Genomic DNA, 25,509 nt, shown 5'->3' with positions numbered 1-25,509 from the left:
ACTATTATCTTATGATCCGGACCTCCCCGTGAGCATCCGATCATCCTAACCTGCTCTAGACTTCCCCGCGAGCATCCGCATCAGGTCACTCTTGACCTGCTTTATGCCTTCCTACAAGTATCCGAGCGCCCTGATCTGCTTCCGGCCTCCTCACGAACATTCGGTCACTCATGACTCGCTTCGGGCCTCCACATGAGCATCCGGTCACCCTAACTTGCTCTGAGTTTTCTCGCGAGCATCCGTATCCGGTCACTCTTGACCTGTTTCACCCCTCCTCATGAGTATTCAGTCACCTTGACCTACTTCGGGTCTCTCCACAAGTATCCGGTCACTCGTGACTTGCTTCGGGTCTCCCCACGAGTATCTGGTCACTCATGACATACTTCGGACCTCCATGTAAATATCCGATCATCCTGACCTATCCCGGACCCACCTTCAACTTCGTTAACCATCTCATATGATATCTGATTTGAACTATAATTCTAATTTCATTTATTATATCCAAAAAATATTCACATATCTCTATAATTATATAATATTATTCACTTTAATCTAAATCCTCATAACTTTACTAAGATTTATTAAAAAATTTCTCGAGTTTCAAAATACAGTCACCGATTTTAGAATTTATGCACCATCAACATTATAATAATGTTAATATTGTCTTTCGAGAAATTTAAATATTAATTATGTCTTTTAAAAATTATATAATTTTAAATGCGTTTTGGTAAATTATCGATTGTATTTGATGTTTTTAATTTTTCTTTAAAGTTGAGTTATAATCGACAAATCTACCTCCTCTATTTCAATCTTATCCGTATCACATTTATTTCCTTTTTTAAAGAATTTTATCTTTATCTCGTAAAGTATAATAGACCATTTATAATAAAATATTAATTGATTAATATTATCCGGACGGTAATTTTCCATAACTATCCAAAACTTTAGTCACTTCCAAATTTATGGTTGTCGACTCCAGAAATAAAATTGATATTTTATAATATAATTAAAAATTATTTAATAATGCTTTGAAATCATGAATATAAATAATATTTTTAAAAATAATACACCAGCTCGTGCTTATCCGCTCTCCTCCCATCTCAACACTGACGTCATTGATGACCTCACCTTTCCGTGACGTGCCATACCATCCTTCGTGAACTTGTAATGTAATCAAGATAATAAAATGTAATAATTTTGCCAATTCAGTTCAGCACCAATCGTCGTGTCAAAGGCCGCGACTCAAGTTGTGTCTCGTGGTTGTCCGCCCCCGGCCCCACCACGGCGAGGAGCATGAATCCACCGTCCATTACTCATGCCAGCATCGCGATGGGCACCTCACACCGTCCCACAACACTCCCATCTGGTCTTTGTTCCCCCTTCCCTGCGCGTCCGTCTGTCTTTCCCTGCGTCTTTCTTACTTGACAACGGACCTCGGTGTTCCAGCTTCATGGCGTCTTCCAGACGAGGTCAGGCTCCTCCTTTTCCTTCCTCGAATCTGATGGTTATTCTTGATTTCTTAATGTTGTATTTTGCACTTAGTACGGATTATCTGGTTTGGAATTAGTATATGAATTTTGATCTTCTGTGATTAGTAGTACAGGGAAGTGGAGGATCCCATTTCACTTCCATCATGGAGTCGTGACAGACGTCATGTGTTTCCGTTTGGTTTAGGTTAAGATCGGTGTAAGATCGCATATGCCATCTTATTGATTTGAGGTTTTTAAAGACTCGATGTGTTTTTGTTTAGTGATCGATCTTAGTCGACGGGAGACACGTTAGGTTGAAACGGCTGGTTTATTTTATGGTTCCAATTGCATGGGTTCAGTCAGATAAATGGAGTTTGATCTGATGATAAGGGGCTTAGGAGACTTTGAGGATTTTTCATGTCCTAATTGTCACTGCCGTAATAATCTCCTAATGAACCTCCTGGCATTATGGATTCCATATCTTTGTTCAAATGCAAGTCAAAAAGTTCTTTTTGATTAAACACTATGTGTATGTTGCTATCATTGTGCGTCTAGAGGGGATGAATAGCTTTTGATCTAAAACAACCAAGCTTGTATCCACTAAATGGAGGTGAATAGCTCTCAACCTGAAAAACAAAATTTCTTTCTCGCACAAAGTTAAATATAAAGATTGAGATAAGTGGATATGTAAAATAATGAGAGAAAGCACAAATGCTAACAAGCAAGGACTTCAAGTACTACTCCATGACCTTGCGATTGATAGATGGATCAAGATGGAAATTTTCACTATGAAAGACTCCTTTGAGAGAAGTGGAGAAACCTCATATAAAATATTGTCTTGTAAATATAAAATATAAGCACAGGGAAGATATTACCTGACATAAGCACCAGAAGCCTTAGAATGAGCACAAAAAAGTGAATGCTTGTTGTGGATAAGTTGTTTATTCGATGTTCCCTTGCATCCCTATTTTTAGTAACAAGGTTGCATCCAAATAAAGATAAAAGATCTCATTTTGATAGCTTTTGGTTGGAATTAGTCAACTCAACGACCAATCGAATGATATTCAAACAAGAAATCTTTATCTACCAATGATAAAATCAACTAAGTCTTCATCTAGTTGACGGTTAATATTTTTAGTCAACTTATTATGCATCCAGCCGAAGGGGAGCCTTGGCGCAATGATAAAGTTGTTGTCGTGACCTTGTGATCACGGGTTTAAGTCGTGGAAACAACCTCTTACAATACAAGGCAAGACTACGTATGATAGATTGAATGTGTCCCAACCATTTCTCAGGAATCTAGCATTGACGATAGCTACGTGTACCAGGATGATTTTTTTCATCATGCATCCAATTGATTGGGTTGGATAAGATCTTAATTAGACAACTCAAGTTTTTCGGTTGAAGGCCTTCAATCAAGCCTATCTGATTTATCTTCTGGCTGTCATAACTTTATGTTGTCTAAGAGATCACTTTTCTTAAGGACCTCAATCCCTCAGATGCAACAGACCCACAACTTGTCTCCCATGCCTGCCTTCATTATCACCTACGAAGTCCACCTCTTTTGACTCCAAAGATAAAGAACTAGCCCCAATCTCCTCGTCCTATGGTCACTGAGGAGCTCACTCGGTTGTCCCATAATATCCTTCTCTAAACTCGCAAACCTCTTGAGCCTTGAACTGAACTAACTTGGTTGCGACAAAGGCAACTCAACGACTCAAGCTCCGCAAGCTCCATGTGCATGCTACCAAGCCATTGCAAACTCCACGCACACATTAATAAAACAAGTAAAAAAGCTAACTTATAATCCTTTGTCAACCACACCAAAATAAGTTAGTTGAACGCCACCTTAAGGCATTGATTGCACCATGTATATGCACATGGAAAGAGTTACATTAATCCAGGATGAAGCTTTGTTCAAACTCCTTTTTTTTGTATTTTTTTTTGGTATCTCAACAGCCACTAAATTTGAAGTTCTCTGCTACTTTTTGTTTGACTTATTACTTTGTGTAATCTAAAGATTCTACAATGGTTAACACATCAAATCGTGTTTTTTATGCTACTTTTTGTTTGACTTATTACTTTGTGTAATCTAAAGATTCTACAATGGTTAACACATCAAATCGTGTTTTTTATGCTACTTTTTGTTTGACTTATTACTTTGTGTAATCTAAAGATTCTACAATGGTTAACACATCAAATCGTGTTTTTTTGTGGATCTTTAGGTAACTAATTGAAAAGTATTGACAACAGAAGCAAACTTACATATGATATTATTGAAAAAAATTTAAAATAAAGTCCCAAGAGAAATTATATAGAGAAGTCTAGAAAAGAGAGATGTTATCATATCATATATTAAACCAATTAAGGATATGTACGAGGATATAATGTTAAAAATGAAGATTTTAGGCTAATTAACCGAAACACTTCCTATCAAGATAGGATTGCATCAATTATCAACTCTAAGTACATGATTATGAATCCACTGGACACATCCAAGAAATGGTACCGCAGTGCATGATATTGCTTTGGTAGATGAGACATGTGAAGGAGTCGAATCTTGGCCGGAAATGCTAAAAGTGAAAGACTTTAGACTTAGTAGAGTAAGGACAAAATTTTAGTTTTAAGTATTTAAGATCATTTTTACAAAAAGGATGGAGAGATTGAGAGATGTCTTACATAGAATACAAGCGGGATGGTTGAAATGAAGAAGAGTGTCAGGTGTTATTTGTGATCGTAAAGTACTTCTAAAATTTAAAGGAAGGTTTTACAAAATGGCGATTAGACTTGTTGTTTTATATGGAGTTGAATGTTGAGTTATGACTCGAGCATATAAGCAGAAGGATGTGTGGGCATATAAGAATTGATAGGATAAGAAATAAAAATATTAGAAAGAAAGTTGATGTTGCATCTGTTTAAGATGGTGCGGACATGTACGACCAATAAATGCTTTACTTAGACAATGTGAAACTATCACAAATGTGTATATCAAACGAGGAAGAGGAATGCCAAAAAAAGACTTGGTTCACAATAATAAAACAAGATAAAATTTATTTAAATATAAAAGATAATAGAGTAGGGGATAGAGCCCAATGACATAAAAGGATTCATATAGCCGACCGTACCAGGTGGAATAAGGTTTGGTAGTTGTTGTATTGGATACCTGACATTAATTATTTACTTGACTTTTGCTATGCATAAACTAGTTTTCCACAATTCATTTTCTAATCTTTCTCAGTGGGGATCGTAAAGTGTCCTGCATGTCTGATAAGGTGTTGCCATTTTAAATATTTGTTATTTGAATATATGATGCTTCATGACTGGATATTTAAGTACTCTATCAAGATAGTAGTTCGTAAGTTTTCTTATGATATCAATAATCTGAGAAGTTGTTTCTCTAATCTTACCAGGTGATCAATCCAATGGTACCATTGATCCACAATCTGGAGCCCCACTAGAGCTTTCAGTTGCATTTCCTCAAGCAACACCAGCATCAATCTTTCCTCCTGCATGTAAGATTATTATTTACTCTAGCATGCATTTTTTTTAATAGTCCTTTCCTTTATTTGATCGACAGGTACTAATTTCATGTTGAGCATGATATGTTGTCTTGGTTTGAATGAAAAGTCTTGACATTAAAAACACATGAAGTAGTGACTTCTTGCTAATTTTTATAGGTCTAAAAACTCTTAAGGATAAATAAATGCTACATTCAAATCCTTAAGTGCTGTAGTTCATCTTTTTCATTGGGAATATGTAGACAATTGTAGTTAGAATTTATAAGGTCTAGCCGTCTAGGCTAGTGTTGGATCAATCTGTTTCAGTGATTCAGTAGGGAAAACTTGTGCATAACTTTCATCTCCCTAAAATTTTAGTTGGTAGGTATATTGGGATAGATGGTTCATTCATGGGATTCATTCACACTACTATCTACCTACATTACATGAAGTTGAGTTAATCTTTTGTTATTTTTAGTTATGGGGGTTGGGTTATATAAGCATGTCTTTGTTGGGGATCTTGATGAAATTTATGAGAGGATCACAGAAGATTCCCCAAGCAACTGACTCTGTATAGTCCTATCAGAGTATACTATATCCAAAATTTTCACCATAGGTCATAACCATCTCTCATCTTATTTAGAAATTTGTGGTATCCTTTATATTCTTGCTTCTTCTTAACTTCTTACAAGCTCATAGTTTTGAAGTTTTTATATTCAAGATTTTGTTCAGTATATTGTTCGTGATTGTTGTTTGTTTCTAACATCAAATGATTTTTTAAAAATATTTTTTATGGTCTTTCGTGCTTTATGATTCAGAATATTGGGGAAAAAAGTTATCACACCCAAAAATTGGCACAGCTAAATGTCACGCCCCGAGGAAGTCCCTGACCGAAGAAATTTCGGCAGCACCTCCCTTGTACGGGTGACAATCTGAAACATTTATACAAAGCCCTCAGGGCCACATATACCTCGGCCAACACGGCCGGAACAATAACAGTAATAAAAATATAACACAAAGTCATCCACGCAGTTTATATCATCAGCCCACTCGGCTGGAACAAAAATCCAAAACACAACAGAAACGATAGAAAACCAAAATATATGACATGCTAGCCGACTAGGCTTACACCACAACACAATACTCCGGAAACAAAACCGGAACACAAAGCCAAATACACACATACCATATACCACGATAAACACAAATAAAATGCGAAGACTGGTCTTCTAATGTGACGTGGGGACCGACATTCAGGATACTCCAAGCGACTCCATAAACAACCTGGTACCTGAAAAAGATAGTGTCCACGGGGGTGAGTTCAACAACTCAGCGAATACCAATAGACATGCCTAGTAAGATATATCTAACAGTAATAAACATGAAATACAGCTTCCTAAATATATATAGGAAAAATGCAAGACTGAAAGGTAACTGAGGAAGCTGTACTCACCAGGAACTCCTATCCAGAAACAAAAGGGTCATCCAACCAGATACACAATATGCCTCCTGTATGCATGTCAAACAAATGCATCCACCAAAATGCAGCATATAAGTGCAGCAAACACAAGCAAATAAATACAATAAATGCATATGGTGCCAATGACATGGTCACCATGACGCGAGTCAGTCATCTCACACACAATGGTGAGACTGAGTGGGTAGGGCTGTGACAACCGTGCACTCTGACGTCACTGCTCCTGATGAGTGACCGAGTGGACGGGATGCTGTCGGAGTACACACATACTCCTACCCCAAACCATAAATGGGGGAGCGCAATGCTCTCATCTCCCGGTACACCATGACGGAGAGGGATCCCTGACGTGCTACCATGCTGCGTCACACTACCCATGAGCGGACCAACGGAGCAGAGCAAAACTGACGTGCTACCACGCTGCGTCACGCTACCCATGAGCGGACCAACGGAGCACCGAACAGAGCAAAACTGACGTGCTACCACGCTGCGTCACGCTACCCATGAGCGGACCAACGGAGCACCGAACAGTGATGAAACTGGCGATATGCTCTACAATAATGGAGCAGCCTATCACGCAGCATGCAATCATGCGAATGGTGCATGAAACTAAGCATGACAATATCCTGAACCAAATCCACATATATATATATAAAAATATGTACCCTAGTACAAGTAAGTCAAATCCACAGATCTAGGGTATACAGGTCCTCTATGGTATAACAACCTAGGTCCTGAACATATCCACCTCCATAACATATGTACCAACAATATACATGGATCAAAGCAAAAGGTCTAGGTACACAGATCAGGTATGATATAAAAATATAGATACACATGTCAGATAATAAAAATTCCAGAGTCTAGTCCTAAATCCAGTAAAACTTGGTATGTCACTTACTCTAGGAACTAAAGTACTCATGGTAAGAATCATGAAACGTAAACATGGATACATAACCAACGCCCAACAGAAACATGCTACGGGTAACAAACAGTGACATACCAAAGGCAAACATGATCATTGCTTGTAGCTATAAAATACTATACATATTCAAATGACAATATCATAAAAGATAAGTCAAGAGATACCCGCCTTAAATGTAGATCATGCCAATGTAACTCCCACATCGTAACTACCACATCGAGACGCTCGTCTCGAATCAAAGTCCTGCAAGTAATGTGATATACAATTTAGCTAATTTTATAAACAACAACTAGCTAAATCCAACCCAACTCAATTAGGGAAAACCTTAATCGATCCATCATAAATTACCTAAATCCACAACTAACCAAGCAACTGCAGGTTACATCATCTCTAACATAATCCGATACAAATGCATATCCTCCAAATCCTCATAGAAATACAGCCAAAACTTCACACATAGCTTACCTTGAATCAACATTCCCAATCTGATAATATATCTCCATTTAACCGTAATAATTCTGCCACCACATAATTAGCTACCCTACTAGCATTCATTCAGATTAAGCTAGAAATTGCAGTACTCATACCTTGTTTAACCCAATACACCATAGCTGTCGGAGCTCTACCAAGAAGGATGGTTGTCGGATCTCTACCACTGGAATTCAGTTGCCAACACTGCAAGGGCCACTGCCAAGATGCATCATTCCCAGTAAACACCACCTCCTGTATTCTCAAACCTCTACACCTCAAGACTTAAAATCAAAATCTCTTACCTATGTGTCGGCAGTTCCTTTCCCAAGCAAAGTCACCGCAAGGGGCTGTTGAGGTCGGCAGAAAAAGGCTCATCGGCAGTCGCTCGATTTTCAGGGCACGGACGGAAGAGGCAACCATCAGAAAGCTAATCACCACAACCTTGGCTAAATCTAGGTCTCGGACCCTCCCTTTGGCCGAAGAATAACTCGTGCGGAGCAGTAATCCGAAGAGAACCTTTGGTGACGCTATAGATGAGGGGTTTGCAGTGGTTGTGGCGTTCGATCTGACCTCACACGAAGAGGTGACGACGTCGAGTGGCCCTTAAGTACCGGCGGCGGTGGATCAGGAGAGGAAAAAGGCCGGCGTCGGGTGGAGATGGTATCAACGGCACTAGAGCACGGCGACTAGGGCACATCACGAAGGAGACGATGATAGATCAGTGCTGATGCTTGGGTCCGTTCTCAACCGGCCGACGATGCTCGTGAGGTGGAGGTCGACGTCGGCCATCAGGTGGCATGGTGGGCGCGGCGTCGTCGGACCGCGCGGTGTCGCGATGGAGAAGAGGGGCGTCGGTGCAAATAAGAGGGGAATCGACACTGGTGGCTCTGCGGTTGTGGCTTGTCGGAAATGAGGATCAGCACTGGCTTGGTCGGCCGACGGCGCGCAGAGGAGGGCGAAGGTGTGCGGCGCGATGAGAGGAGAGGGAGGAAGGGTTTGGGCGGATGAAAAGAGAAAGGAAATAATAGGTTTTATAATTGCACTTAGGTTTAGATTAATTAAACCTTATGTTAATTCCTCAATTAACTCCCACTTAATTGATATTTCAAACAGACCTTTAACTAAACCCACCGGTTCATCCCCTCAAAATATGTCATACGAGCTTCGATTAAATCTCAAAAAATTTCTAAAAATTTCTGAAAAATTCAATAATATTATTTGTCCAATAACCCTATTATTTAATTATTATCTGGGTGTCATATTTTACATTCTCCCCCACTAATAAAAATTTGGTCCCCAAATTTCGTTATCTACCATCAGCAAATACTAACAACAGGCAAAGAGTATAAATGCTGAACGGTAAATTAAATCACATACCTCAAATGAAAAGATGGGGGTATCGAGCTCGGATCGTATCCTCGAGCTCTCAAGTAGCCTCCTCGTCGGTATGATGCTGCCATCCGACTTTAACCAGCCGGATAGTCTTGTTCCGCAACTGACGCTCTTTCCGGTCTAGAATCCGTACCGGAATCTCCTCATAAGTGACGTCAGGCTGAACGAAAATTGAGATATCTGTCAGCACATGCGTCGTGTCGGATAGGTATCTCCTCAACATAGACACGTAGATCACATCGTACACGCCTACCAAGGACGGTAGTAGTGCTAGCCAGTAAGCTACCGCTCCAATCCTCTCCAAGATCTGGAAAGGTCCAATGTACCGCGGAGCTGGCTTACCTCTGAGGCCAATCTCTTCACCCCTTTCGTGGGTGAAACTCGAAGAAATACATGGTCGCCTGTAGAGAACTCTAAGAGTCTCCGACTCCGGTCTGCAAAACTCTTCAGGCGGTCCTGCGCCTCTGACATCCTCCGTCTGATAATACGGACCAACTCTGTCTCAAGCTGAGCTCTATGAGGTCCCAATAACTGGGCCTCCCCAACCTCATCCCATTGGGTGGGTGTCCGACAAGGCCTACCATACAACGCTTCAAACGGTGGCATCTGGATAGCCAAATACAACCGTTGTTGTAGGCGAACTCTACCAATGGCAAATGGTCCTCCCAACTGCCTCCAAAATCCAATACAGAAGACCTCAGCAAGTCCTCTAGAGTCTGAATGGTCCGCTCTAACTGTCCATCTGTCCGCGGATGGAAAGTTGTACTGAAACAGAGCTGCGTGCCCAAGGCCTGCAGACTCTGTCAAAAAAAACGAGAAGTGAACCGGGGGTCTCTATCCGAAATAATAGTCAACGGGACACTACGTGGTCTGATGATCTCCCGGCAAAACAGATCTACCAATTGATCCAGAATATCAGTCTTCCCGGATCGCTAACGAGTGCGCGGATTTGGTTAATCGATCAACGATTACCCAAATCGCGTCATGACCTCTTCGTGTTCTCGGCAAACCCACCACAAAGTCCATAATAATGTGTTCTCATTTCCACTCAGGAATAGGAACCTGCTGAAGTAAGCCGACAGGTCTCTGGTGCTCGGTCTTCACTTGCTGACAGACAAGACATCTAGCTACAAAATCCGCGATATCTTCCTTCATGTCGTTCCACCAATAGAAACACCTCAAATCTTGGTACATACGGGTACCGCCTGGGTGGACAGCAAATCATGAGCGATGAGCCTTCGGAAGTAACTCCTATAAGACCGGATGAGACTGAAGTACGCATAATCTGCCTCGGAAGTGTATAACACCCTCCTCGTCTCGTGTGAACTCGGTCTGTTGCCCGGAAGCTATCTGGCTGCCTATAAATTGCAAATGTTGATCACCAGTCTGGCCTATCGGATCCCCGTCCTGATCGACGACTGAGCAACCATGGTAACAAGAATACCCTGCTCTGTCCGTCCCTGCTCCTCAAGGTCTAACTCGAAGCAACTCTGAACCAAGTCTGTAACTGAAACTCGGTGGCAAGCCAAAGTCCCTCTGGACTTCCTGCTGAGTGCATCGGCAACCACATTAGTTTTCCCCGGGTGGTAGTTAATGGTACAATTGTAATCCTTCAGGAACTCCATCCATCTCCTCTGTCGGAGATTAAGCTCCTTCTGAGTGAATATATATTTGAGACTCTTATGATCAGTGAGAATCTCAAATGTAATACCGTATAAATGATGTCGCCAAAGCTTCAGAGCAAAGATGATGGCAGCTACAAATCATGTACCGGGTAGTTCTTCTCAAGCTCCTCCAACTACCGAGAAGCATAGGAGACTACCCTCTCGTGCTGCATCAAAACAGTGTTCAAACCCTGTAGAGATGCATCGGTATAGCGCACGAATCCGTCCTCTCCAGAAGGAAAAACCAAAATCGGAGCCGACACTAGTCTCCGCTTCAGCTCCTGGAAGCTGATATTGCAATCCTTAGTCCAAGTGAACTTCACGTCTTTCCTGGTCAGGCGTGTAAGTAGCATAACAATCCGTGAGAAACCCTCAACGTATCTCCGGAAATATCGAGCCAAACAAAGGAAGTTGCGAGCCTTTTCTATAGACTCCGTCTACTCCCAACGGTAACAACCTCGATCTCCTATGGAACCACGGTATACTCCTACTGGTCACCATGTGTTCCAAAAAATCTCACAGAAGACAATCCCAAAACGCACTACTGAACTTCGCATATAGATGTTCCCATCGAAACATCTCTAGAACTATGCAAAATGGTGTGCGCGACTCACCGCGGATCCGAAATAGATCATAACATCGTCAACAAAGACAATGGAAACCGATCCAAACATTCTGGGAATACCAAAATCATCAAGTCTCTGAAAACATCTAAGGCTTCCCAAACCCTAATGGTAAAATCAAGACACATAATGTCCGTATCACAGACATTTCTTACCATAAGATCTCCGATAATAAGTCGGAAATCTGATCACCAACAACATAAATCACCAAAGAATAAATCCTCCAGTGTGAGAGCAACGCTCCATCACAAGAAATACCACATATGTGGGAGCAACGCTCTACCACAAGAAATCCTCAATATGTGGGAGCAACGCTCCACCACAAACAATCTGTAATATGTGGGAGCAACGCTCCACCACAACAATCCAAAATATGTGGGAACTACGCTCTATCACAAACAAACATATGTTACCAAGACATCAAACTATCCAACTAAACACTGCACGAGATCACTCAACCACATATCATTGTGGGCAGCCAAGGATATAACACCCTAATAAGCAAATCAAATCCATCGTCAACTCTATCAACATCCTAGTGGGTCGGTCACCCACTAATAGGAGAACTAGTTGACAGGGTAATACAACCAATAACATAATGTAGACACTCACATTCTACATTCAACATAGGTAGAATCATCATGATGCTACCAATAATGCCCTGACACGTGCACACACAACTAGGGTATGATCAACATGATCATCCATTTAGTACACACCAAACATACTCATAACAGTGGTAAAAATCATCGTGATACCTCCAACAATGCATACCGAACCCGTGTGCATATACCAACATAGGTATAATCGACAATACACCTCAAACAACACTCACATGACATATATACACCTATGCCAAGAGTATAATCAACAGAATACTTCCAACAAATCATAATCGACACGAGTGTATACACAGAATAAATATAATGAACAAGATACCTCGAATATTACACCGAACACATCTGCACATATCATAACTCAGATTAAATCGACAAAATACTTCCAATAACCCAATCAGACACATACGTCTAACCACTCGGGTATAATCTACTAGAAACCCACAACCATCATAACTGGAAATGTATACCCACAATAATCATCATCTGGACAAATATACACCCACTACATGCAATTTAACCGTCTATCATAGAACTCCTACATCACATAATAATCAAGTGTATAAACTACACAGGTATGTAAAATCAGCATATTTAATCCAATCTACCACACAAACCCTATGCTACCTACTCTTATGGTTTAAGGGTAAATCTAAATAAAATCAAACATAAAGATCATACAGGAAAACACAATCATAGACAATCCAACTAGGTACATACAGTCTAAAATTAAAATCCACATGGAATAGGATACATCGATCCTCAATAGACTGACCAAAATCGACAATGGTATACGGTCAATTCAGTCTTTTCCACGTCAGTATGAGTCATGTACTCAAATGTGCTCTAGATACCTAACTAAGCACAAATAATCCAAAGATTCGAACCTCTAAAAATAGAGTATGACAGTCCCCTACTGATCGGACCAACATAACTAAATCGGTTATCTACTAACTAATCAAGAATACACTAATCCGTCATAAGCAATTAAGGTATATCAATCTATGACTACCCAAGTCGACAAACGTAAATCAGTCTTCTACTAACCGATCTAACAAGAGTAAATCAATGTTTACTGATGAAATTAACTAAGAATAAATGGTATACTACTGGCTAGGTCAACATAAAGATATAGATACTATCCACTACCCAGCTAATAATAGCAGAGGCTGGTATGTGCCTCAATCTGCTAACCAACAAGTAATAACAGAAACTAAAAACTACTAGTGCATGATATGATAAATCACCAGAAACTGTAACCCTTAATATCTATCAAGGTCGATCATCATCAGTGGTTTACCTAATACATAAAATATATGCTATATCAACTAGACAGGTACTAGTAAAGAGTGCTAATACATGTCATAAACTGTAATAGTCAACAGTGCATATACTAACAAAAATGTAGGATAACAGTATACCAACATACCTCCTATAGCTTAGAGATGTCCTGCTGCCAGGTCCCAAAATCCGAAAAGTCACATCGAGAAGACCAAAACACGAAATCCGAAACACAGGGAAAATAAGACTCGTAAGCCGATCTCTGATACCAAATAAATTGGTATCAGATAAATCTCGAAAATCCAGAACACATAGCAAGTATCATATACCTGCTCTGATACCACTAAATTGTCACGCCCCGAGGAAGTCCCTGACCGAAGAAATTTCGGCAGCACCTCCCCTGTACGGGTGACAATCTGAAACATTTATACAAAGCTCTTAGGGCCACATATACCTCGGCCAACACGGCCGGAACAATAACAGTAATAAAAATATAACACAAAGTCATCCACGCAGTTTATATCATCAACCCACTCGGCTGGAACAAAAATCCAAAACACAGCAGAAACGATAGAAAACCAAAATATATGACATGCTAGTCGGCTAGGCTTACACCACACCACAACACAATACTCCGGAAACAAAACCGGAACACAAAGCCAAATACACACATACCATATACCACGATAAACACAAATAAAATGCGAAGACTGGTCTTCTAATGTGACGTGGGGACCGACAGTCAGGATACTCCAAGCGACTCCATAAACAACCTGGTACCTGAAAAAGATAGTATCCACGGGGGTGAGTTCAACAACTCAGCGAATACCAATAGACATGCCTAGTAAGATATATCTAACAGTAATAAACATGAAATACAGCTTCCTAAATATATATAGGAAAAATGCAAGACTGAAAGGTAACTGAGGAAGCTGTACTCACCAGGAACTCCTATCCAGAAACAAAAGGGTCATCCAACCAGATACACAATATGCCTCCTGTATGCATGTCAAACAAATGCATCCACCAAAATGCAGCATATAAGTGCAGCAAACACAAGCAAATAAATATAATAAATGCATATGGTGCCAATGACATGGTCACCCTGACGCGAGTCGGTCATCTCACACACAATGGTGAGACTGAGTGGGTAGGGCTGTGACAACCGTGCACTCTGACGTCACTGCTCCTGATGAGTGACCGAGTGGACGGGATGCTGTCGGAGTACACACATACTCCTACTCCAAACCATAAATGGGGGAGCGCAATGCTCTCATCTCCCGGTACACCATGACGGAGAGGGATCCCTGACGTGCTACCACGCTGCGTCACACTACCCATGAGTGGACCAACGGAGCACCGAACAGAGCAAAACTGACGTGCTACGCTGACCAACGGAGCACCGAACAGTGATGAAACTGGCGATATGCTCTACAATAATGGAGCAGCTTATCACGCAGCATGCAATCATGCGAATGGTGCATGAAACTAAGCATGACAATATCCTGAACCAAATCCACATATATATATAAAAATATGTACCCTAGTACAAGTAAGTCAAATCCACAGATCTAGGGTATACAGGTCCTCTATGGTATAACAACCTAGGTCCTGAACATATCCACCTCCATAACATATGTACCAACAATATACATGGATCAAAGCAAAAGGTCTAGGTACACAGATCAGGTATGATATAAAAATATAGATACACATGTCAGATAATAAAAATTCCAGAGTCTAGTCCTAAATCCAGTAAAACTTGGTATGCCACTTACTCTAGGAACTAAAGTACTCATGGTAAGAATCATGAAACGTAAACATGGATACATAACCAACGCCCAACAGAAACATGCTACGGGTAACAAACAGTGACATACCAAAGGCAAACATGATCATTGTTTGTAGCTATAAAATATTATGCATATCCAAATGACAATATCATAAAAGATAAGTCAAGAGGTACCCGCCTTAAATGTAGATCATGCCAATGTAACTCCCACATCGTAACTCCCACATCGAGACGCTCGTCTCGAATCAAAGTCCTGCAAGTAATGTGATATACAATTTAGCTAATTTTATAAACAACAACTAGCTAAATCCAACCCAACTCAATTAGGGAAAACCTTAATCGATCCATCATAAATTACCTAAATCCACAACTAACCAAGCAACTGCAGGTTACATCATCTCTAACATAATCCGATACAAATGCATATCCTCCAAATCCTCATAGAAATACAGCCAAAACTTCACACATAGCTTACCTTGAATCAACATTCCCAATCTGATAATATATCTCCATTTAACCGTAATAATTCTGCCACCACATAATTAGCTACCCTACTAGCATTCATTCAGATTAAGCTAGAAATTGCAGTACTCATACCTTGTTTAACCCAATACACCATAGCTGTCGGAGCTCTACCAAGAAGGATGGTTGTCGGATCTCTACCACTGGAATTCAGTTGCCAACACTGCAAGGGCCACTGCCAAGATGCATCATTCCCAGTAAACACCACCTCCCGTATTCTCAAACCTCTACACTTCAAGACTTAAAATCAAAATCTCTTACCTATGTGTCGGCAGTTCCTTTCCCAAGCAAAGTCACCGCAAGGGGCTGTTGAGGTCGGCAGAAAAAGGCTCATCGGCAGTCGCTCGATTTTCAGGGCACGGACGGAAGAGGCAACCATCAGAAAGCTAATCACCACAACCTTGGCCAAATCTAGGTCTCGGACCCTCCCTTTGGCCGAAGAATAACTCGTGCGGAGCGGTAATCCGAAGAGAACCTTTGGTGACGCTATAGATGAGGGGTTTGCAGTGGTTGTGGCGTTCGATCTGACCTCACACGAAGAGGTGACGGCGTCGAGTGGCCCTTAAGTACCGACGACGGTGGATCAGGAGAGGAAAAAGGCTGGCGTCGGGTGGAGATGGTATCAACGACACTAGAGCACGGCGACTAGGGCACAACACTAAGGAGACAATGATAGATCAGTGCTGATGCTTGGGCCCGTTCTCAACCGGCTGGCGATGCTCGTGAGGTGGAGGTCGACGTCGGCCATCAGGTGGCGCGGTGGGGGCGGCGTCGTCGGACCGCGCGGTGTCGCGATGGAGAAGAGGGGCGTCGGTGCAAATAAGAGGGGAATCAGCACTGGTGGCTCTGCGGCTGTGGCTCGTCGGAAATGAGGACCAGCACTGGCTTGGTCGGCCGACGACGCGCAGAGGAGGGCGAAGGTGTACGACGCGATGAGAGGAGAGGGAGGAAGGGTTCGGGCGGATGAAAAGAGAAAGGAAATAATAGGTTTTATAATTGCACATAGGTTTAGATTAATTAAACCTTATGTTAATTCCTCAATTAACTCCCACTTAATTGGTATTTCAAACAGACCTTTAACTAAACCCACCGGTTCATCCCCTTAAAATATGTCATACGAGCTTCGATTAAATCCCAGAAAATTTCTAAAAAATTCTGAAAAATCCAATAATATTATTTGTCCAATAATCCTATTATTTAATTATTATTTGGGTGTCATATTTTACACTAAATTTCAACCATAAGATCTGTGGAGTTTATAGGAGAGAAAAATAGAAAACTATTATTGTTTGTGAATAATTATATGCAACCTTAGTTGATGAGGAAATGAGTCAAAATATGTAAGATGATATGAAACACACCAGCCAAGACCTAAGTTCCATAATATTCGATAGACTGTTGAGATAAATAAATATTAATCATATAAGGAGTAAAGTAACTAAAATTTTTTATGCGAAACATTGACAAGATTGAAATGACCTTCATATCAGTAAAAACATGAAAAGATCTAAATGACCTAAGTATTAGTAATGAACAATCTTACATAAAGCTTAGCAGTGGGAATAAATTAAGGCTTAGTCTGATATAACTTTTGCAGGCACAAAAAAGCTACATTGAGAAAGGTGTTGTGGGGGAAATTGCTAATTTGTTTGATACACCCAAGTGATTTTTATTGTTTAAGTGTTTGGTAAAATTGTGATAAAAGCACATTGAGAGTGTAAATGCCTTAAATGGACATTGTTAGAGAGTCATAATTACTATATTGTATGTAATTCTTACATTATACATAATTGAATTCAATCCAATATTAATATGAATGAGATTTTAATTAATAAACTTGTAAGTATTTGTATTTTCAGCTCATAGTTATAAATTTAGAGCATCTCTAATGTACATTTACAAGAATATCATGTAACTATCAAATTATATGCTTAGAATAATAATTTAATAAGTATTTCTGGAGTTGCCATTGACAGGGTATTTCTAAATGAAGAAGAGTAAAAGACAAAGTTTCCTATAAGAAAAAAAATCAATTTTTTTTTTAAACACTCCACAAGCTTTCACCAACAATTACTTTTTAGTTTTCCCATTGAAGTTTGACAAAACTAGTTTTTCTTTGTAATTATGAAAAAACACCTTTGATCAAGAAGTGTGTCTTTTAAACCACTCTTCCAAATAAAGAATAATGTGCTTGATGACAGATGGTTGTGACTTCAGTTTGTTGATGTGATGGTATACATTTTTGTTGCAAGTTCTCTTCTATTTTCTGATTTTTCAGACAACTCATCTCGTGAGCCTCTTTTACAGCATTTGACTACTATCAGTTTGATGATTTGTTGAATTCAGAAGAGAGGGCCTTATGTAAAAGAGTCCGAGGTGTAATGGAAAAAGAAGTAGCTCCAATAATGGCAGAGGTAACTTCTTATCATGTCTGGAATTTCTTGAAGTGATGTGGTCAAATAATCATAGTGATTGGTATTATATTGAAATACTTATATGCTATATCTTCTAGTCACATCTACTTTTTCTACAAATTCTAAGAGCAATGAAAGGCCAGTCTATGTATGTTGCTAGATACTTGTATCCAAATATAATTTTGTTTGATCCTCAAGCCACTATATATTGTAACAAACACTTTCGGCAATCTAAAAAATGCATTTGTTAAGTCATACATGAGTACTGTGGTGGGCACCCGTAACAATCCAAATGACTCCTAACCCTAATGAATAGGGATGGATTAACTTGCAGTCACACCATTTCCATCAACATCACTTGTGTCATTCTTGTTGGTCTATGTGACAAGGGCATTATAAAATGCATGCATATGATACAACCCGTCGCTGCTCACTAGTTAGAACATGCAAAGGGGCAAATAAAAAAAACATATTTTATTGATAAAAATTATATTTGTACACATTGAAACCTTTAAAGATACTAGCTACATAATACTAAAAGAATAAAAAATGCGAAAAAGAAGAATAACACAGATGAAGAAGCCTTTGAAGGCCTTCATGAAAAATCTACATGAAAACCTAGTAACAAATAAGTCTCAAAATAATCATTTAACCTCTCATAGGATTTTCCTTAGGTAAATCATGAAGCAAAAGCAAAGGAATATCAACTAAGGAAAAGAGCCAGCAGGAATGCAGCTATATGAATGTAGAAAAGGGCTAGCGGAGAAACAAAGGATGTATAGAAAATAACACCACAATTAAAATATGCTTAATAGTGCAATATGCTATATCATTCTATTTTAGCATTATAGTTTAATTAGGCCGAAGATTAGGGATCTATGGGTTTTCCTCCTGCATTTTGAAGCCATAAAAAGGGACTCCGTGCATGCTCAACATGGCACACTCGCCAAGGACCAATTAAGTGTAATCACCAGTAATACATACTTGTGGTTGCAAACCATACCTAGATCTTGGTTAAGTATTCATTTTGTTTGTCCCATTTAGCATGTTAAATTACATAGGTGTCAAGGCACGTAACAATGGCAATGAAAGCAATAATGATTAAGCAAATTGTAAAATCATTGACCATGTTAATGAAGCAATTGATATCCATAGACAAAATTATGCAAAAATAATTCAAGAAAATATTAAGTGTAGAGTATGCATATTTTGTTATAAATGTAGAAAGGAAAATAATATAAGAGCCAATGCATAAAGCAAACAAAACAAGCAGTTAAGAGTAGAAAGGAGGTCAAACTGGATTATCAATTAGGGTTTCAAGGGTCCCTTAATATATACCAAAACTTGCCATAAAGCTCTAATATTATGCCAGAGTATTGATGACAATGTGTGAAACTGAATATGAGACTCTTGTTACTAGATTTTGAACTATCATGATCTAGAAATTCCTTGTAGTTATCTCAAATAACTAATTGATGGTGACACTAATATTGTAATCTAATTGACACAGAGATCCTTCCATGACCACACTATATCTCTCTTATTATAGCACATGCATCTCACTTTGTCATCTTTGCTTACTTTACTTGCTGTAATCCTGTCCATCTACTATGATTACTAGATGTAAATGTCACTCTCCTTGGGTCCCATGATTGTGCAGCTTTAGGTACTCTCAAATATTGATTATCTATTCTTGATTAATATTGCAATCATGTTATGCATATGATGTAGTGTGGCCATGGGTATAATTTGGGTGTATCTAATTCACTCTAAGATTTGCTATTTATTAAAAGGGTGGAACTTCTATTTTTGTAGTACTGGGAGAAGGCTGCATTTCCTTTTCACATTATTCCTAAGCTTGCTGAGTTAAGTGTTGCTGGAGGGACTATAAAGGTATTTATATTGTGGTTATTTTTGATTGATTCTTCTTAGTCTGTATGTGCCAGAAGACAATTTAAACAATGTTTCTACAGGGATATGGGTGCCCAGGGCTCTCTATTACTGCTAGTGCTATTGCCACAGCAGAAATTGCTAGAGTCGATGCTAGTTGCTCTACATTTATTTTAGTCCATTCTTCGTTGGCAATGCTTACAATTGGTGGGATTTAAATTTCTTCTTGAGTTAGTTATATAAATTTTTTAATTTAATCATACAGTGTGTTTCTTTGGCTGAATCTCTTACCTTTTTTTGTTGTTGTTGAGGTCAGCACTGTGTGGATCAGATGCACAAAAAGAGAAATATTTACCATCGCTTGCCAAACTTGATAAAATAGCTTGTTGGGTATGATGAGTTTCTAGTTCCTTTTGATTTAAAATTAGTTAGTGGTTTGCTGACTTTTTTTGTATAGGCATTAACGGAACCAGATTATGGAAGTGATGCTAGTGCATTGAAAACAATAGCCACTAAGGTTTGTAAACTTAAAAGTTATGTCATCTACATTGAATCTTTTCATCATGAAACAAATTTGATTTTTCTTTTACTTCTCGATTAGGTTTCAGGAGGTTGGGTTATATCTGGCCAAAAACGATGGATTGGAAATAGTACATTTGCTGATCTGCTAATTATTTTTGCAAGGAATACTAGTACTAACCAGATAAATGGGTAAAGCTTAATTTTTTTCTTATGATTCAAAAAATAACCTAGCATGACACAAGCAACAAGAAAGCCTGAGGTTTTTTTAGCTAATACTAAAGAAAATGGCCTGTGTTACATGTTGCAGATTTATTGTGAAGAAGGGTGCTCCTGGATTAAAGACCACAAAAATTGAAAATAAGATTGGCCTGAGGATGGTTCAGAATGGTGATATTGTTTTGGAAAAAGTTTTTGTCCCTGATGAAGATAGGTTACCAGGTGTAAACTCCTTTCAAGACACAAACAAGGTGACACACTGAAATGCTTGCAAACAAGGAAGTTATGACAATCCTTTCTTATAATAGTGATATTGTTTTGATTTTGATGGAACTAATTGATTTATCTGTTGAAAGATATGCACTCTTCATCATAATACTTCTTGTAATGTTCTAATTTAACTCAACTAATTGGTTTGTGTTTAGAAATTTCCTAGGATTAGACCATTGTGTTAGCCAATGTCAATGAAGTTGGAGATCTTTTTAATATTCCCTTTGATTATTTGCTTACAGGATCTTGTGTACAGCTATAAGCACATTGTTGTCTTTTTTGCTTTTCAATTGTTTGTTTTTGCTATTGAATGTTTTTTTATCCACTCAAACAGGTTCTTGCTGTTTCACGTGTTATGGTTGCATGGCAACCAATTGGGATAGTGATGGGAGTCTTTGATATATGCAACAGGTATGAACTGTAATTGTATAATCATTTTGCAGAGGTCTAGAGTATGTAATATACTAAAGGCTCGAGTGAAAACAGGTACTTGAAAGAGAGAAAGCAGTTTGGAGCCCCATTAGCAGCATTTCAGCTTAATCAGGAAAAGCTTGTTCGCATGCTTGGTAATATTCAAGCAATGCTTCTCATTGGTTGGCGTCTATGCAAATTGTATGAATCTGGGAAGATGACTGCAGGGCAAGCAAGCTTGGGAAAGGTAAATTCTAGATTTATATAAAAGAACACCGTCAAGCGGTTGTCTTTAGTTTAAAATGACTCAGTTAATTTTATCAATTGGATTTTGTTGGTAATTTTAGGCATGGATTACCTTAAAGGCGAGGGAGACTGTTTCCCTTGGGCGAGAATTACTCGGCGGCAATGGAATTTTGGCTGATTTTCTAGTTGCAAAGGTAAAGGATTGCTCTCTCTTAATTATACGGAATACAAAATTCTTTTTCTTTGCTAATGATTGTCTTCTAATAATGACTTTTGTCCAAATATTATCTCAACTTATGATGACATTAAGCAAACTTAAGAGGACTTAAACTTTGAAAGATATTTTACTTCTTGAATTACTTGTGTCCATATACTCATACGCTCATGAATATACAGTGCTTTTGAATTGTAGGGGTGGCATCTGTAACCCTTCCTAGACTGATGAATCAATCTCGAACCAAACTAAAAAAAAATGATTTATCTGTTTGGTTTTGGTTTACAAGATAGGTAAAGTTATCAATTTCAGTACGGTTTGGTTTGAACCTATACAAACTGGTAGAATTGAATTGAACTCTTGAGATTATACAAACATGTGTATATAACTATGCTGGTTAGTATGTTGTCTTATTCTTATTAGTTTATTTTGTTCATTGTTCAGCATAAACTCTAAAACTACAATAAGTATTATATTATATTATTATATTCAATAGCAAACTTTGTTTGGAAATGTTTTTTCTTAGAACTGTGCCCGCCCTTCATGAATTACTAATGCATTTCTTTGGCCTCCTTTTATTAATATGGGTGCAAGTACAAATCATTGTAGAAAGCAACTACAGCTATGATCCTAGATTGATTTCATTAAATCAGCCGGTCTAGCAGCTGATATCAATTCACAAGGGGTAATATATGCAGGTTAATATCCAGTAGTTCTTTGTTGGACACATAAATTCTTGTTGATACTGTATGTATTTGGAGATATTAACCAGCTAATTTTTATCGACATGTTCCTAATGTGGTTTTCGACTGCTCAACTATATTTTGAGTGTTATTCTTGTTGTAGCTTTCAGAGATCATCCAATTTTCACATGGTAGAGATGTGACTTATCTGAAATGTTTACTTGAGTCTACAAATTATTTCCGCCTTTATATTTCCTCAATCTTGGTTCATTCTACTGTGAAATGTTAAGAAAAAGTATTCAGATATAATCATACGCAATATAGTAAATTATAGGTTGAAATTTCATTTTCATGAAAAAGTATCAAGCATGTCAATCAAACAAGATTGTTAGTGTCTTAGTGATGACTCCTATTTTCTAGGTGTTCTTTGTATCTTGTAAGATCTCAAACAACATAATATGCCATTTTGGTTTAATTTCCTCTGGAGAAAAAAGTAAGAGAATATTTGTGCTAGCTGGCTTGTAAGTGCTATCGATATTGAAGACTTCACACTTGACATGCTTTATTGGTTATTATTTCAGGCATTTTGTGATGTGGAACCAATTTACACATACGAAGGAACCTACGATATAAACAGTATGGTAACTGCCAGGGAGATCACAGGGATCGCTAGCTTTAAACCTGCTGCTTTGAGGAAATCAAGTCGTCTTTGATACTATCTATTTACTTAAGTGCATACTCTGTTAACTTTCCAGGCATAAATCAAAATCTGCACTATTGGACCCGAAGATAAGATACGTCCTGCAACTAAACTGACAGGAGTAGAAAAGAACAGGCCTTAATTTGTGATCGCCAGTGTTTTGATTATTATTTCCATGTCAAATGTTATTTCAGATATCAAATTTGAATGTGTAAAATAAAATAAATATCATCTTATTTTATGCATGAAAATTTAAGGCTGTGAGCTCGTTTTTTTTTTAATCTATCCGGTTTTAGAATTTAAGATTTTCTCGGAGTGTGCATTAAAATTTTGACATTCCATCTTTATCTGTGGAAAAAGAAAGAAGATTGCTACTGATCTTTTGATTTATATATTAGAGATGTCAGCTAATTAAGTTGGTGAGAGTATCTGTTTTCTTGTAGTTATTGATAAGATTTACGTCTCTTTGGTTTGTACACAGCGAACTCGAGCATTTCTGCATACGTGAAAAATAATCAGATTATTTAAAATTTATTGAGCTGACACGATTAAGATTGATTTATCATGTTTATATTCATTTCGTTGGGACTAATTTCATTGATTTTTTGTGTTTTGGTTTGTTTTAGCACACTTGTGTAAATCAATGTATCGACTTGTTTAATTTCCTAGTGCTTGTTCTCGGATAAACAAATCCACAATAGTCAAAGCACATGATCAAGGTAATACGATCACAAACTACAATGGCTCAACATGGTAAATTATATTCAAATTAAAATAAGAGATATAAGATCATGTGTTGAAGAAAGATGGTTATATCCATATAGCAAATGAAACTAATGCATGTTCTTTATAGATATGTTATCGTCCATATCAATCCCGTTTTAAGTTAGCGGGGCATGCCTATGTTGCTCCATCCCAGTTTGGTTGAGTCTTCTATCCTAGTTGAATCCTCTAGTGTGGTTGAGTCCTCAGTCTGACTGAGTCTTCCAGTGACCAATCTAGTCGAGTCACCTTTTGTTTGAGTCACTCTAGTTTAGTCACCAAGTTGAGTCAGTCCCGGTGACCAATCTAGTCGAATCACCTCTTGGCTGAGTCGCTCTAGTTTAGTCACCAAGTTAAGTCAGTCCAAGCTGCTGAGTTAGCCCAAACTACCGAGTTAGTTCTAGCTACCAAGTCACCTCTCAGTTGAGTCCCTAGGCTGAGTTAGTTCGAGTTGCCGTGTCACTTGAAGTTAAATCACCTCTTGCTCGAGTCACCAAGCTAAGTTCTTCTAGCCGAGTCTTCCAGTCTAGCCAAGTTCTTCTAGCCGAGTTCAACAGACCACAAAGCAGACATGAGTCATGATCCTCACGTCATCACGTTCTCGATCGAGCGATTGATTTCTTCTTATGGCTGCTCTGATACCGAACGAATGATGCACGCAGAATAGGATCCAGGATTTTGGTCTCGCACCATGGACGAAGTGTTCTCCGATACCACAGTAAGGCTTCGAGTTCCATCTTAGAAAATTGTGATCGAATCTACTATTGTTCTCGTTTTACTAACGTAGATCTTGTCGTCTTGGTAGAAAGTAGCGATGATCTATTGCTTGTGTTAATATTTGATTACTCTGTATTGGGTGCCCATGACTATATGCATAATTATCAACCCTGACAAGTATAAATATTTTTTCTTGGGCATATAGTGGTTTAGACAAGTAAGCATTTGGAATGCTGAATCACTGGTGCCCAATAAAAATTGTCATAAAAATGTTAATTTTGTTGAATATAAGTGAATGGAGAAGAGGTGGAAGAGGAGAGAGGCTCCCTTCTGAATGAGACTTTAGTGTCACATTGGGAGTTTTATAGCATGATGGTTGGTTTATATTGATTTGCATGAATTTATGATTGGGTCAAACCGTTGTATTTTGGAAAACAGAGAGGTGGGAGCGAATCTGTTTCAAGGAAACTACGACTCTTGCAGGTCTCGGTCAGTTTTCTCGGTCGGCCTGCCTGCTCGCCTAGTCTGCAGCCTAAGATCATCCGCTCGGCCAGGACGTACCCCGCTCGGCTATGTTGTACAGCAATCTTCCTTCACTTAGCTTTTACATAATCGGAGGGCTCCTCTTCGAACGGACACGCCGCCCGCTCGGCAAGGACGGTGGCCGAGGAGGTACTGTTTGTTTATCTCGTAACCTTATGCTATTTGCTTGGCTCTGCTCGTCCGTTCGGGCTATG

At 38.9% G+C, this 25,509-nt stretch overlaps 1 protein-coding gene across 1 annotated transcript; it reads left to right on the top strand.

The window, feature by feature from the left end:
- The first annotated feature begins 1,314 nt into the window (after positions 1-1,314).
- Positions 1,315-23,557, top strand: LOC121985202 (acyl-coenzyme A oxidase 4, peroxisomal-like). The gene is made up of 13 exons (XM_042538507.1): positions 1,315-1,469; positions 4,880-4,981; positions 18,035-18,141; positions 19,957-20,034; positions 20,115-20,238; positions 20,348-20,421; positions 20,489-20,548; positions 20,633-20,742; positions 20,861-21,020; positions 21,374-21,450; positions 21,526-21,697; positions 21,798-21,890; positions 23,175-23,557. The coding sequence occupies exons 1-13, from the start codon at positions 1,316-1,318 to the stop codon at positions 23,304-23,306; spliced, it is 1,443 nt and encodes a 480-aa protein (XP_042394441.1). The 5' UTR covers position 1,315; the 3' UTR covers positions 23,307-23,557.
- The last annotated feature ends 1,952 nt before the right edge of the window (positions 23,558-25,509 follow it).

This window comes from Zingiber officinale, chromosome 5B (genome assembly GCF_018446385.1).
Source record: "Zingiber officinale cultivar Zhangliang chromosome 5B, Zo_v1.1, whole genome shotgun sequence".
Taxonomy (NCBI): Eukaryota; Viridiplantae; Streptophyta; class Magnoliopsida; order Zingiberales; family Zingiberaceae; genus Zingiber; species Zingiber officinale.
Note: the sequence above shows the minus strand (reverse complement) of the source record. Positions and strands in the feature narration are given on the sequence as shown.

Bases quoted from the DNA above. Each gene is read 5' to 3' on its own strand.
- LOC121985202 (XM_042538507.1), top strand. From the start codon at position 1,316: ATGCCAGCATCGCGATGGGCACCTCACACCGTCCCACAACACTCCCAT. The intron at 4,982-18,034 runs GTAAGATTATTA...CCTCTTTTACAG, and splicing joins ATCAATCTTTCCTCCTGCAT to CATTTGACTACTATCAGTTT. The intron at 21,451-21,525 runs GTATGAACTGTA...GAGTGAAAACAG, and splicing joins GTCTTTGATATATGCAACAG to GTACTTGAAAGAGAGAAAGC.